General features: G+C 34.0%; 1 protein-coding gene and 1 non-coding gene across 3 annotated transcripts; both read left to right on the plus strand.

Moving 5' to 3' along the window:
• The first annotated feature begins 2198 nt into the window (after window positions 1–2198).
• Window positions 2199–2270, plus strand: TRNAP-CGG. Its single transcript has one exon. It is a non-coding gene; the product is annotated as a tRNA-Pro (tRNA).
• A 2994-nt stretch (window positions 2271–5264) lies between these two features.
• Window positions 5265–11641, plus strand: LOC111434695 (LAG1 longevity assurance homolog 2-like). 2 transcript variants are annotated; one of them, XR_002708986.1, is made up of 7 exons: window positions 5265–5645; window positions 7392–7600; window positions 7955–8110; window positions 9873–10058; window positions 10150–10328; window positions 10732–10806; window positions 11444–11641. XR_002708986.1 is itself a non-coding variant. In XM_023072175.1 (6 exons), the coding sequence occupies exons 1-6, from the start codon at window positions 5529–5531 to the stop codon at window positions 10749–10751; spliced, it is 867 nt and encodes a 288-aa protein (XP_022927943.1). In that variant the 5' UTR covers window positions 5265–5528; the 3' UTR covers window positions 10752–11244. The 2 variants fall into 2 exon arrangements, 1 of the variants encoding a protein (XP_022927943.1); XM_023072175.1 differs by lacking the exon at window positions 11444–11641 and having other exon boundaries at window positions 10732–11244.
• Window positions 11642–15725: the final 4084 nt, after the last annotated feature.

The raw sequence follows: 15725 nt of genomic DNA on the forward strand, positions 1-15725 counted from the left end.
CACCTAGGGAGGAGTATCTTGTGTTCTTATAGTGATCACGAGGTTTCTATTTGGGTTGGATCACTCGAGCTCCCCTTAACGAGGGTAATAATGGGGTCTAACCCGACGATCATTCAGACAAACACCCTTTGTAAGGGCCCAAGCCCACCGCTAGTAGATATTGTCCTCTTTGGACTTTCCCTTTCGGGCTTCCCCTCAAAGCTTTAAAACGCGTCTACTAGGGAAAGGTTTACACATCCTTATAAAGGGTGTTTCGTTCTCCTCCCCCAACCAATGTGAGATTCTTACACCCATCAACCAAGAGGTGTGAAAATGATGTCGACACTACGGTTGAGAAAGTAGAATCTTGCTAGAGGCATGGAAATGACTTTGTGTTCTAGTAGGAAGTCCATCTCTAACACGATGTCGAAGTCATCCATTTTGACTATCACAAAGTCGGTTTGCCTAGTTCAAGTCCCCATTTTCATCGGAGTTCTCTTTGCAACTCCTAAGACAGGTAGAACTTCCAAATTGACGGCCTTCATATTTCCAGTGTCATGATGCCAAAGGATGTTCAAGCATTTTGCTTCATCTTTATCATCAAGTTGTGAGTGGCTCTAGAGTCAACAATGGTGTTCCTTTCCGCTCTATGGTTTACCCAAGCCTCGACATACATAAGATTGCGTTCACTGGTTCCTTTACCTCTTCCACTCTCTTCTAAAGAGTGAACAAGTATTTTAGTGCCTCCATGGGAGGGTTTCAATATTCTCAATTTATGATATTTATATTCTACCATCTCCTACTCAACTTTTGAGTTCACTCTAAGTTTTTCTTGGAATCTTGGAAGGTATATAGTGTCACCTTCAGTGGCATGCGAATTCTCAATGGCCACCTTGCACATACAGCAGGACAAGGAGCCTTGATGGTGACTATTTTGGCTATGAGGATTTTGCCATTGAGTCTCTGTTGGGGACTAGCTTTCCCCTCCCTTGTCTTCAAGTTTGTCACCTCCCTCACCCTTAGGAAAGTTGGGTCGGTAATTTTTATTGTCCACACTTATAGAAGCTTGGTTCTGTCTTTCGTCTTGGGATTGATTGTTGCAAAGGTTAGTCGTACGGCTATAGCAAAGGCTGTTGAAAGGTTTTGGACTCTTTGTTCATAAAGTTTGGCATTCACCCACAACTTCATCTCCTCAACAAAACTGAAAGACCTTGTCTTTCTCGAACATGTCATGAATATCTAACATAACCCCATAAAATCACTTGACATAGTCTTCAACATTTTCGATATGCCTTAACTCCCTTAACTTTCTCCTTGCGATTATCTTGACATTCTTTAGTAAGAATTGAGAGCAAAGTTCTTGTTTTAAGCTTTCCCAAGTATTTACAGTACATCGACCATCTTGAATATCTTCATGTATATATATATATATATATATATATATATATAAACCAATTATATTTAAAGGTTTTTTTTTAGTTCAATGATTAATTTTTCACTAAGTAATTCCTCTATGACCACGTCTTTATAAATTAAATCAAAATTTAATTTCAATTATTTGGTTTGATGTGAGACCATATCGGTTAGAGAGAAGAACAAAACATTTCTTATAAGGTGTGGAAACCTCTTCTAACAAACGCGTTTTAAAACTATAAGGGTGACGATAATACATAACAGGTTAAAGCAGACAATATTTATTAGTGGTGGGCTTGGGCTATTACAAATGGAATTAGAGCTAGACATCGAACGATATGCCAACAAAGACATTGGGCCTCTAGAAGGGAGTGAATCGTAAGATCCCACATCAGTTGGAAAGGAAAATGAAACATTCGATGCTGGGCCTCCAAAGGAGGAAAGTGAATTGTAAAATTCCACCGTTAGAAAACAAGTTGCCAAAATGAGCTTATTAGCATTGTTCCCTTTGTGAGTATATTAGAACATTCAAAATGGATGATAAAAATCGTGTAAACTTCCTCTTGTATTTAATTTGGATAGAGTACTCCTGTTAAGGTTGGAAGTTTTGTCATTATCCTTTCCATTCAATAAATGCTTTAATCACTCTAAAACTTCTCATTTTGCTCGAGACCTAAATGGTACAACTTACCATTTTTCTCTCTCCCTCGACGTTGTTAGCCCCAACTCATAGAAATGATAGATTTCGAACTTGAGAGGAAAAAATATATCGAGAGAAGAGCTAAAAATAATTGGTGTTGAAGAAAGGGCATTTGGTCTAGTGGTATGATTCTCGCTTCGGGTGCGAGAGGTCTCGAGTTCGATTCTCGAAATGCCCCCCCAAAACACAATGTCAAATTGAATCATGTAAGATATTGGGATTTCAAATGTATTTTTTTTGAAACTCACTGTCCAAAGTCCATATGTGGTCCGTGACATTCACTTCCACCCAAGACTCCTAGCCACGCCACTCTAGCATGGAACTCGAACAATGATTGTTATTCTCGAATCACGTTTAAGAAAAATATTTTAGAAAACATGAGCAATGAAACAGAAAAACAATTTCAAAGAAACAAATGTTGTAAGCTAAAAGTGAACAAGCAACAACAACCGCAACTAGTCACATCCCCTCGAGTATATTTTGGAGCATTTTAGTCCCCGTGGGTGTAGACATGATTTTGGTGACCGGTCATACACCCCTATGTTGACACAAAAATAATGGTGAAACCCATCTAACATGAAAGCAAGTAAAATGGGTTTGGAGCAGGCATGCGGCCATGAACAACACGTCCTGGATAAGCATGGTTGAGACATCTAACATGCGACCATGACAAGCATGACCATGATATCTTCCCCCACTCAATTGATTGATGTCTCTGTCAACTGACTCTTCACAAATTCAGCGTTGTAGGATGAGGTTGACTTTAGGTTTCTCGACGTGCTTCGAACTGATCTCAGTATTGAGGATTCTCTTCCAATCTACTATGAACTACTGAAAACCACTTCTCAACTTGTTGACTTTTTGCGTCTTATTTGTTAGTGTCTCTCCTACTTTCTTGACTTGGAAATTTTTCTTCTTTGATTGAGGTCGTACCACCTCCTGGTGCTTGATGTCTTCTTGGTCGAATAGAACATTTCAAGTTACTGATGTGGATAACATGGCAAGTCCGCATCCATGGGAGCAATTGGATCTTATATGATGTGTTTCAAATCTTGTGGATGACTTTGACAGGCCCATAGTATTTTCGCACCAATCTTTGGTTCTTGTTGTTTTAATCTCGAAGTTGATCTAACTTCAACTTAATCGAAACTCTCTCTTCACCTTGAAATTTTTGTATGGACCCACCAGGCGAGCGTATAACTTCCTCCTGGGTCTGCCCTTCAGCTAGTGCACACTCCCACTACTAGAGTCACGAAGGAAAAGGAACCCACATAATATTATGGCAAAACATAAATATCGTAATGTATGCATCTATACTCCTCATAAATGAGTAGTATCTCGATGCACGTGACATAAAAATGCGTGACATATACTTAAGATGCAAGTCATGCCCAATTCTTTTCATGGCGTAATATTCCTTTGAAACGTGCAAACTTAATACTTGTCGTATCTTCCACGATTAACTTACATGCTTACTAATGTCTCAAATGCATAGGTTAAACGTATTATGTAGTATACATGCATGCATATGGAGGTTCATGCATCATCCAACATCGATAACATTGTGGGTTACTTATTTTCCATCTTAGGTCCATTTCTTTGCATATTTTCTAACATAGCACAACTCGTATTATATCATATCTAACATTATAGCACAAACATGTATAGGGTAAGTTGAACAATCATATAATTATGACACGTGCAAGAGCAGACAGACGTTGTTTGTACAACAACCAAGTCATCCAATCAATCCAATAGTAAAACTACTTACTTGGTTGACACGTGCAAAGGCAGACACGCGTCATTTAGAAACTAAGTTAAAAACTTTATGGACTAATTAAAAATGAATATCAAACTCTAAGGATTAAACATATTGCTTTTCGAACCTCAATTATAAACAAAATAAACTCTCAACGATCGAAAGCGTTAGTTTTAAACATCCAAAAGTTGAAATTTTAGAGACAAAAATATATTTTAATAAAGAAATATAAAAATTATTAAAATTAATAATTAAGATATTTTCCATTTAAAAAAAGTTATTGATCATATTATTGTATTTATATAATATCCATTAAATTCTGCCAAACCCTTTAATTTAGGGTATTAACATACATTTTAATATGTTAATAAATGATAATTTAATAACAGTCACCGAATTTTCTTATCTAAAAGACTTAATTACCCTCTAAATCTTAATTGGTTTCCATTAATACATCATTAAACTTAATCCAATATCTAAACAAAAGCCGCTGGTCCCAATCTTAGCGGCTTTAATTGGAGTCGAGCCGAGTATGGTTATAATATTAAAAGTTTTTCAAAAATTTAAAAATAACAGATACTTTTTTTTAAATAAATTAATAAAAATACGTTTCAGCTTTATACTCTATCTTTAAAAAAATTTACTTTCAATAATACCTCAAACTTAAAAAATAAATAAATATATATTTAAAAATATTTTTAAACTATCAAAAAAATTTAAAAATAGTTAATATTTTGTTTAAAAAATAAAAAATACTTCGATTTTTCGTAGAATTCATTAATTTTTTTTTTTACTTCAAAAATACTTTTAAATTTTTTTAAAAAAATAAAAAATACGTTTAAAAAATGTTCATGATGAACTTTTCAAAAGTAAAATTAAAACATAGGTAGATAATTTATGGTTTTGATAGACAGTTTTCGTACATATATTGATAGGTAAATTGTGTTAATGTCACTTTTAAAATTTTATGGATATTTTTAAAATATAGTACTGATTTTCACTGAGAACTAATTTTAGTGTATTTTATAATTTTTTTAGATGAAGAGTATAATTGAAACGTACCAAAATTTATGAATATTTTAAAATAGAAAGTTTAAAAGTATTTCTTTTTTACTAATTTAGTCTTTCAATACCCTTAACTTAAAAAAAAAAAAATTAAAAATAATCATATTTTTAAATTTGATATTTTATCATCGGAGCTTTCAAAAGTTTAATAAATATCTTCCATTTTTTTTTAAACTTCAATAATATTTAAAAATAATAAACATTAGTATTATTTAAATTCGTTAAAAATTGAATGATATTAAAATTAATATTATTTAAATTTTTGGGAGCGAAAATAATACTTTTATTTAGATAAAATATGAAGTGAAAAGTATTTTTATTAATTTAATAAAAAGAAAAGGAGAAAGGAGCAGGAGGAGATCTCAACCTCCACTTCCTGACTATTCTCTCCCAACTATTCCTCCTTCCCTCTCTGAATTTTCTCTGGCTTTTCACTCCCATTCCTCCTTCGCCCCTCTGCAAATTTTAGGGCAAACTTAGATCTCTGCCGAGGATTCTTCTTCTACGCTCTGCTACCTGATTTCGGTGCTCTGATTCTAGGTTGTTTCAGAATTGTTTTCGTTTCTTTGTTCCTCCTCGTTTTTCATGCTTCTCCTCTGAATTATACCTGCAATGGACTCGATATGGAGCCACACTGGCGCGCCAGACGCCTTGCATTTTGTCATCGCCGTCCAGTTCGCCTTCGGCTTTTACGCTGCGAGGTTCCTACTCGACAGATTCATTTTTCGTGTGAGTTTTCAAATTACATTTGTTTTCTACTTTTCATTTGCTCTTCTGTAGTGCAATTTTGTTTCTCACTTGCCTTTTGTTTTTGTCTGTGTGCGGGTGATTTATGTATGGATTCTGATAATTCGTTTTAAGAACGTCGTATATGTGCGTTTAGGTAGCAATTTAAATTTTCTTGTCTGTTATTCACCTCAATAATTGTTTCTAACTTTTTTGTGATGGCGGAAAATATGATAAATTGAAGATGAGATGGAAAACTTTTAATGTCTCTACTTGTTCTACTTGCATTTATTTTCTTCACATTAAGAACGCCGTACTCGATCTTTTCTCGCTCGGTTATGATTTTCTGGTGAATTTCAAATACTTTTTTTGTACTGAACTTAATAGGTGGTGTTTTCAACATCTACTTAGTTTGGTAGTCATATTATAGAGCACCTGGTGGCACTGCCCCGCTGACTTAACCAGACACGAAATATTCATTATTAAATGATAGGTATCAGGATTTGTTGCATTTATTTTCAATGAAGACGTGTGGATGTTAACATCTTTATTAAGCAAGGAGTTCGGTTGGTCATCATGATGAAATGTTAGAAATTCTACCTTTGTCATGGTAGCCAAATTTCAGATGGCATCCAATTCCAACATCAAAAATGGATGTAATAGAAAAAGATTTTTTACTAGCTTTTATTTAGGGCAGTGCAGAACAGGAATAGAGGCATAAAAAAAGAGAGGCTAAAGGGAAACATTGAAGGGGTTAGGCTCCAAACCTCCTCCCACCAATGACAATTGTCCTCAAAGATCATTCAAATCCTTTTAAGCAACAACTTTAAAACTTCTGGAAAATTGCATGCCAGTGAAATCTTCCACAAGTGGAGTTGACTAGGATTTGCTGCCACGTCTCTATAGAACTACAATCTAGCCCAAGTATTGGCGGAAAAGGGCAACACCAGATAAATTATTCCAATGTTTTGTGGTCTACTTATAAAGAATACAACTATGTTAAAGAAAAAATGGTTGAGGGTTGATCTCTAGATTGTGTGGAAAGTGATTATTCTCCTACCTTCTAAGGTATTCTCGCTGTTCAACTTATGGAAAAAGATCATTGTATTTGACCAGGAAGATGTCTAATTCGCGAAGGCCAACTGATAAAGTGGCTGGAAAAAATTGCGGAGTAATTCCCAAGTTGGCGATTGTGATGGCAGCATCTTGTCCTTAAGTGTCCTTCTTCTTTTTGTGATTCAGGACAGTATACTGCCTCAACTTGGAGTGCTCAGCATAGGTTGTTTTGTAATTACTCCATTGACACCATCATTTTAGATTGGAAGGTCATTCGATAATCCTTCCTTTGGAAAAAGGGATGCCTTATCCTTTTGTCCCGTAGATTGTTTTGTTGCCTTTGGTCTTCTGTGTAAGAGGACTCACATTGTTATAGACGTAAAAATGCAATTGGAAAAACAAATGCACACTGTAGAGCTTCTCTTTGGAGCTCCTTTTCCAAAGCATTTTTTTCTCGGTTGTACTTATAAAATGAAGTATCCAGGCTCTGCTTAGAAAAATGTGGCTACGGTTTTTGTTGTCACTGCCAATTGGAGAAACTTTTTTTTTCTTTTTTTTTTGTAATCTTCAGAACTTTGTGGGCATCCTTATAACCCTTTTTCTACTTGGTTCTTTTGTGTTGTCAATAAGATTTCTCTGTTACTTATTAAGAAAGGGGAACTAATTATGTTATTCAACTTGTCCTATTTTTAGAGGTTCGCAATTTGGCTGTTGAGCAAAGGAGCTGCTCCGCTGAAACTTGATGAGGCTACCCAGTCAAAGGTTGTAAAATGTTCGGAATCAATGTGGAAACTAGCATACTATGGTACTGTTGAAATATGCATTTTAAAAATTGCATATAATGAACCATGGTTTAGAGATTCAAATCAATACTTCAAAGGCTGGCCAAATCAGGAGTTGCAGTGAGTAGTTTACATGCTTTGTTGTTAATTTTATTGATGAACTTCATCTTTGCGTCAAGGATCAGATCTAACTTGCTGTGTTGATAATATTGATAGAAATTCTTGAAGTCGGTCGATGTCCTCTTCTATCTAGATTACTCCTCAATAATTTTTTAGCTTTTTTTCCTTTTTTTTTCATTTGTGCATTTGGGCTCTTTTCTCCATTCTTCTTCTTCCTTGGTACGGCAACTTTAATAGTAAGAAGTTGAAATTTTTACTTCTAACTTCAGTGTATTAGTACTCTTAAGGGATACATTCAAATGGATTAAAGATTTTTGTTTTGTATGAACTGATCCCTTTCATTTCTTTCTGCAGGCTTCCTCTAAAACTATTCTATATGTGCCAATGTGGGTTCTACTTATATAGCATTGCTGCTCTTCTTATATGGGAGACTCGGAGAAAGGACTTCTCTGTCATGATGTCTCATCATGTAATTACTGTTATCTTGATCGGATATTCATATATGACGAGGTATTCTTAAAGTTCCTTTATACAAGTTCAACATAGCTAGTAATATTTAATTATAACTAGAAATGTGTTGATTGCTGTTCTACTGATTGGGAAAGTCATGCCAGAGTCTGTTTCCTACTTGTGCTTTCATGATCGTAGTTACTTATATTGCTGCTGGGCTTCTTTTTTTTTTTCCTTTTTCATTGGAGAAAGTTTTCCACCAGTCTTAAGACCTTGTAACTTTTGATACAGAATAGGTCAAAGATTCAAAGCTGTGATTGTTGAAGTCTATTAGAATTATTGCATTAGAACAAATGTTACTTTGTGGCCTATTCTCTCTCTCTCTCACTTTCTCAAATTAATTTTCGTACAACATGATACTGATCCGTTGATTTGAGTACTTCTAGAAGCACTGTATTTATTTTTCAATGGAATCGTTTCAGATGATTTATATATTTGGTTCAAATTAGTATTTCATTTCTACCGTTTATTTTGGCATTTATCATTCTAGTATCCATTGATAATATGATGGAAACCTCTTGAATTGAAGTTGATTCTTTGAAAATCCTGCATTCTTATGATTGTCTTGTGATATGAATGCCCATTAGAAAGAAATTAGGGATATTATACTGGTATATTAGTAAATAGCAGAGAGTTAATTATGGTATTTGGTTATAAATAGAGTGGAAAAGGGGGAAGTTGAGCAAAGATTCAGTGAGTTTGGTTTAGCGCTTGAGTGAGAATGCTCAAGAAAGGGAAGTTCAAAGTACCTCAGTTCTCAAATCCTTGGTTATCTTGTAGTTTTGTTATCTTTGCCTTGCAATATATTTTGAGTTCTACATCTTGCTTAGCTGATTATGTGTTGGGTTTGTATACGGTTATTAGGAGATTGAATTGTGCTGTTTAACATAGTTTGGAGGACAACGGTCTTATTGTATATCATTTAATATAACATTTGAGCATGATATCAGAACATAGATATGTCTATCCGAGTCTAAATGTCTTGTTTTAACTTCTTTTTTTTTTTTTTATCGGTATCTTACACAGTTTTTCATTTTTCTTAAAAACTAGACAAAGTTAAAGCATTTCCATTCAAATTTTGATAAAAGGATGGTTGTTCCTTTTTCTGGATTTGATTGTAGACCTGATGATAATTAATAATAACCCATTTACGGGAATATAAATATCATGGTGCCATTTAGTATCATGAATGATTTAGGGAGTTATTGAAGAATGGAAATTATTTGAAGTTTCCCTACTTGAGTTGGTTTTTCTTAACCCATTTACGGGAATATAAATATCATGGTGCCATTTAGTATCATGAATGATTTAGGGAGTTATTGAAGTATGGAAATTATTTGAAGTTTCCCTACTTGAGTTGGTTTTTCTTTTAAAAAAACCTTACTTGGATTGAAAGAAAGTCAAACAGAAGTCTTCTGATGTTTTTTGGGATAATGTACCCACCTTATAGCTCAATTTGGGGCTCCGCGAGATCTTTAGGATGTAACCCTCTTTTTTATTTAATTATGTTGCACTGTAACCATGTGTGAAAGTTACTCACATATTTGCAAACTTTATATTTGTTTATTTTTGGGTCAAATTGTTGTTTTAAAGCCTCATCTGAACCTTCCTTTTTTTTTTTCTTTTTTTTTTCTTTTTTGAGTATGTCACCAAAAGTTGCTCGACTCTTCTTTCTTTCTCAGCATTTCTTATGATGGAAGTCTAGACTGATTAAACTAATAGATGACATTTTAAATCAGGATTTTTGTACTCAATTCTGCAGATTTTTCCAGATTGGATCGGTTATTCTTGCCCTCCATGATGCAAGTGATGTCTTCATGGAAGCTGCCAAGGTTTTTAAATATTCTGAAAAAGAACTCGGAGCAAGTGTTTTCTTTGGATTTTTTGCTGTTACATGGCTCGTATTGCGGCTTATATTCTTCCCATTCTGGGTTATAAAATCAACAAGGTTTGTGCTCCTGGTGTTTGTTTTTATCTTTGAAGATTTGTGTGTATCCACACTCTTTTGCTCATCTGATTTTGTGATTGATACTTCTCAGCTATGATCTCTGTGAGTACTTGAAGCTATCAGATGCGAATTCCAGATTGATATACTATGTTTTCAACACGATGTTGTTGATGTTGCTTGTGTTCCACATATACTGGTGGTTGCTCATATGCTCCATGATCCATAGACAGCTGAAAAATAGGGGAAAAGTTGGAGAGGATATAAGATCTGGTGTGTAACTCTACTCCTCCACTAAAAGTTTCTCGTTGATCAAATAGGAAAAGGGGAGCCCTCCCACAAGTCCCGTCTGTTTTAGATTTATGTATGATAATTTCCTACAAGTCACTGGTACCTTTTGTGTTATGCATCTAATTTCATTTTTCATAAATGAAAAGAGTTTCATCTGCATGATTCATATTAGCCTAAAAAGAACTTCATTAAAAACAGCTTCAAACAGGCCCTCGAGCTTTTAGCAAATATCATGGTTAATTTTATAATGAGTTTTAGATTCAGAAAAGTATATTGAATGTACAGGATAACTGCTTAGTTTCGATTTTCTGGTTTTCTTTATTCAAATGGGTAATGTAATGGTTGTAACTGATGTTGAAATTTTTCTCTTGTATTTTCTTTACAGATTCGGAGGATGACGATTAGATGAAAGATCTGTTGAAGAGTACTTTTTGCACTGATTAGTGATGGTAGCTGTGGGGTAATTACTTTTGTATTTCTCGTCTACATTGGTCCAACGGGTTAGAGAAGTTACTTTCATTTTATCACTTCGCCTCCATTTTTAGTGGGTAGGGATACAAATGTATGGCCATTGAGAGTATCACTTCTCTATATATTTGGTTTATGAATAGGAGATTGGTGCATCCTTTGTTAAGGATCCCATCTTCTGTGGGGATGGAGAGGAGGGTTGGCTGGGGCTTTACCAGAGTTGAGAGGCGAAGAAAAAACAGAAAGTCTGTTGCATTATGTAGCACTTTTTGCTCTTCTATTTCTTAGGAGATTGTTGAGGTTTTGCAATAAGCATCATCATATTAGGCCAGAATTTGTGTTGAATATAATATTCTTCTGAACAGTGAAACAAAGTGCCTTCACAATGCATCTTGTTTGTACTGCAAATGTGTTGGGACAATCTACAAAAGAGAAAACTGAATGAATGTATAACAAGATTGAGCTGGAAGATTCTTAATTTTGTTGCGCTTATTTTTGGTCTTCCATGCCTCTCTATGTAGTGAAACATTGTTATTGACTTAGACACGTTTGTAGTTTTCTATTTTTATTTTGGAGAACCAAAAATGATGTCTATTATCTTACTATATGACTTCTCCTATCTCATGTAGGGCACACTTTCCTCTCGCCTCGGTCAGGTAATAAGGCAACTGTGCCTTATATCATGTCCTGGACTTTGGAGTTTACGGTGTTTACACCATATATGCATATAAACATACAGTACAATTCTTGTTTGTTACTTGTAGTTTTCATTGTGAAAATATTTGTGCTTTTTTGTAGGTCTTTTAGTTCGACAATATCTTGGGGGTAAGATTTGAACCTTTGACTTTTTGGTTGAGAATATATGTTAATTACTATTGAACTATATTCACTTTTGATAACGAGTCATTACCTTCAAAAACGTCGATCCATTTTCTGGTTTGTGTTGTGCACCTTAAAGGAGAATTACTTTTTGTATATTTATATAAAAAGGTATAATCTGTTTCCTCAGCTCTCTCCATTCATGCATCTATTATGCGTCTGATCTTGGCCCAGAATTAATTGTATTAGATGCCAGACTATGTGCTTTGGTTCCCAGTAAAGTTCTCATCCCAAACTCGCCACCCTTCTTAGTTTATCAAATCATCCATTAAACTTAGCTAATAAATTGTTAAACTGAACTTATCAAACCATTAGCCTAGCTGGTTGACGAGGATCCTGTTCAAGAGGATATTTAAAGTTAAATTATTAGTATAATTTCAAACAAGTATAATTCAAAAGGTTTGTATTATGGATAAGGTTGAGTGTCCTACTAGAGCAATATGACCTAATTTATCATCGTTATAAATAATTTGATTATCCATGTGGAGACATGTGATTGGAATATCTTATATAATGAGTTTGTATAAGACTGAACCATAGAATATTTAATTTTTTTTTGTAAATCCGTTAATTGAGAAGATCGATATTTTACATGATGATCATATACGACTTGATCTTAATCCTGAATGAGTTTATGAACTCTTGCATGTGAGCGCTTGTCCTTTGACTTACATGGGTGAGAATAACTACACGGGTGAGAATAACTCTTGTAGACCTTTTGGGTTATTACTTAAATATGATATTCTTGTATGTCAACCTCGAATTATACAGTATTATATTAATAACTTTGAATTTTTATACATGGATAATATTAAATTATAAATAAATCATCAAAATTATTATTAAAAATTAAGTAGTTCATTACAAAATTTTAGGCCATAAATTTCAACACCTACGCCTCAAATCCCCTCTCAAGACTGGTTATAATTTGGTGACCTTATTCAGGAGGCCCTTGGACGTTTCCATAAAGTTGAAGCACTTAATCAGCTTGACGCACTACGAGCGCCACTTGGCAAGGGTGCTATTGGATTTGACTTAGGTCGCTAATAACGGGGTACCGGTAGGGATAAGGTGGTGGAGCCTCTAGTGACATTGTTCATACTGCTGACAACCTAGTGAGCTACCTTAGTCATTCCTAGATGTGGAGATCTCTACTAAATTCTTAGGGGCATCTAGGTAGTTTAAATCTCATTAGTGTTTCTAGGACCCTCGAGACTAACTCCTCAAGACTAAACCAATATCGAGGTGCACTTAAATCTGACCTCTAATCGCTGCTCACGATCCTAGAGTGCTCGGTCTACTGGAAACGTACTGACAGGTCAATGTGAAAACAACTCTAGCTATAGAACTCTAATCTTAACTTGGTTCTCTCATGTGTGCTTTGTTAGAGAGATACTCCTATCGATCACCTAAAGCATGAAAAGCATAATCTAAACACTCATGCAAGCTCAACAAGAAGATGACATTCATCAATCACCCGAAACACAGATAACAATATCTCGTCTTCCTTTCTAACACAGTGGAAAGCATAAAATCAACATGCATCTCAACGGGCTCTTCATCCATCTTGTAGTAGTCTAAAATGTCGTCTGATAGAAATAGTTACGAATGTGTTAGGAACTCTCTGATCACAAAGTTCATTAACCCCATAAAGAATGTGAATGTTGTTTCTTAGCCCAAAGGACATTACCATAAACTCGTAATATTCATAATCAGACTTGAAGGTTGTCTTAGGGATAGATTCTTTCTGGATTTCCTAACTGATAATAACTTGATCTCAAGTCAGTCTTGAAAATATGGTGGCTCCTTGTAACTAGTCAAACAAACCATTATGTGAGAAAGCAGATATTTGTTCTTTATCATAATCTTATTCAACAACCTGTAGTCTCTACATAGGCGCACAATCCATCCTCCTTTTTCTAGCTCCAAGCGAAACACAAGGGTGTATAAGATCTTTATCCAACTAAGTCTTCTAATTGCACCTTAAGCTCCTTTAATTCAGTTGAGACCCGACATTATAAAGCCCTAGAAAAATTAAGAGAAACGAGATCTGAAAAGCTGACTTATCGACAATGGGGCACGTGTTCGATGAGCGGTAGAACGTGCGACAACACTTAAGTGCTCAAAAAGTGAGGGAAAGGGGCGTTTAGAGAGAGGTTGTAGGAGAGAGATATAGAAGAAGGAGAGAGGATGGGAAATGAAATAGGTGACGTGGATGGGAGCAGGAAGGTCGTCCGGTACGATATACATCTCTAATTATTTGATCAGACAAAAATGAAATAAATTGGAGGTAAAAAATGGTGGATGCTTTTGGTGTGAACATAGCAAATGGTAGGTGGTACAGCACCTAGCGCATTAAAATGAGTTTGAGACTGAGTCCATCGTTAAAACATCTCTCTCAAAACTAAAAATAAGCTTCAATTTTGTCTTTTAATTTTTCAAATTTCTATTTAATTCTCATTTTTTAATTCAAAATTTTAGATTTTTATATCTCTATATTTAAACTTTTTATATATTTACTTCCATTTACTGAGGTTTGACTTTTGACCATTTATTTTAATTTTTATAAATTAATATTAATTTAAAGTTTTTTTTTTTTATCGCTATTAAAATTAGTTTTACAAAATTCTCCCATAATATTTAAATTAATTAACCAAAAATCATCATGAAAGATAAAAACAAAAAGTAAATATTTACGGTGAAAACTTAAGGATAACAAAAGTGTAAAATCTATATTTTAAAATATATCGATTAAATTGGAAATTATATTTAAAAGGTAAAATATATATATATATATATATATATATATATATAATATTTTAAAATTTAAAAAGTAAATGGCCAAAAAGGTTTTTTTTTTTTTTTCAAAACTATTTTCAATTTTGTCGTTTTCACAATCAGAATTCACAACATACACGGACTCCACACTCCATTTTCACTTTTGCAATTTCCCACGTGGCCCTTAATCTTATAATTAAATATTATAAATCAAATTGATTAGTACAAATCTTTGGGATTCTTTTTACTCCAACCAAACAAAAAACACTTAACTTATGATTTATATAATCTTATCGGATAAAATCGATATTGTGATGAAGAACGAAGAACAAAAATTACTATGAAATCTCATTTTGATGGAGCACAATCAATATCACAATTCGATAGGTTGGTTCGTATGTTTTTTTTTTTTTTTTAAATCATGTCTTTGTTAATCACAATTCGATAGGATGGCTAGTTGACTTCGGGAGCCAAGACTTGAGGTTGGCCTAATTCTAGAAACGTGTATAAGGGAGATAAAAGGAGGAGAAAGAGAAGAAAAAGGTGGAGAAAAGTGACAGTAGACGATATCCTTGTCACTTTCATCGAATGATATTGATATTGTGGTCGATATAGATGGGTGTTAAAGATATTTAGTACTAAATATTTAATATATTCAAGATGTTCGTATTTTCTTTCACAACCTCTCAAGTGATTCAGAGTACCGATCTTTATGTTATTATCTAACTTCAAAACTTCATATGTTTATTTAACACATCATTATTATGTTCGTCACTCTCATCAACCAGGGTATTCTTTTTGTTCCAATCAAATTAAATGGGACAAATTACCAACTTTGGAGGAAATCATTTATGCATAAATCAAGAAGCAACTCTTCAAGTTCTGAGATACATCAAAGGCGTCTATTTCTGAGTTTTCCATCTTTTTTGGAAATTCAATAATTTCTTGAGAAGTCTAAAAAGTAAACCAATGAAAGACGTCTATTTTTTATTTTGCATCTTTCTTGAAAATTCAATAATTTCTTGAAAGTCTAGAGATTTTCTTTGTTGGGGAGACAAAAGTGTTATTGACCTACACTCGACAAGACAAGTTAGATATTATTGACTACACACTCCAACTTGACGAGAGTATTAGAATATATTATAATAATTAGTTATGGAATATATTTTAGATATTCGTAATCCGTTAATATTCTAGTCGTGAGCAATAATGAAAATTGGACTTTTGATCCCACCATTGTTTGTTACACCTTCC

Source organism: Cucurbita moschata, unplaced genomic scaffold (assembly GCF_002738365.1).
Source record: "Cucurbita moschata cultivar Rifu unplaced genomic scaffold, Cmos_1.0 Cmo_Scf00045, whole genome shotgun sequence".
NCBI classification, from domain to species: domain Eukaryota; kingdom Viridiplantae; phylum Streptophyta; class Magnoliopsida; order Cucurbitales; family Cucurbitaceae; genus Cucurbita; species Cucurbita moschata.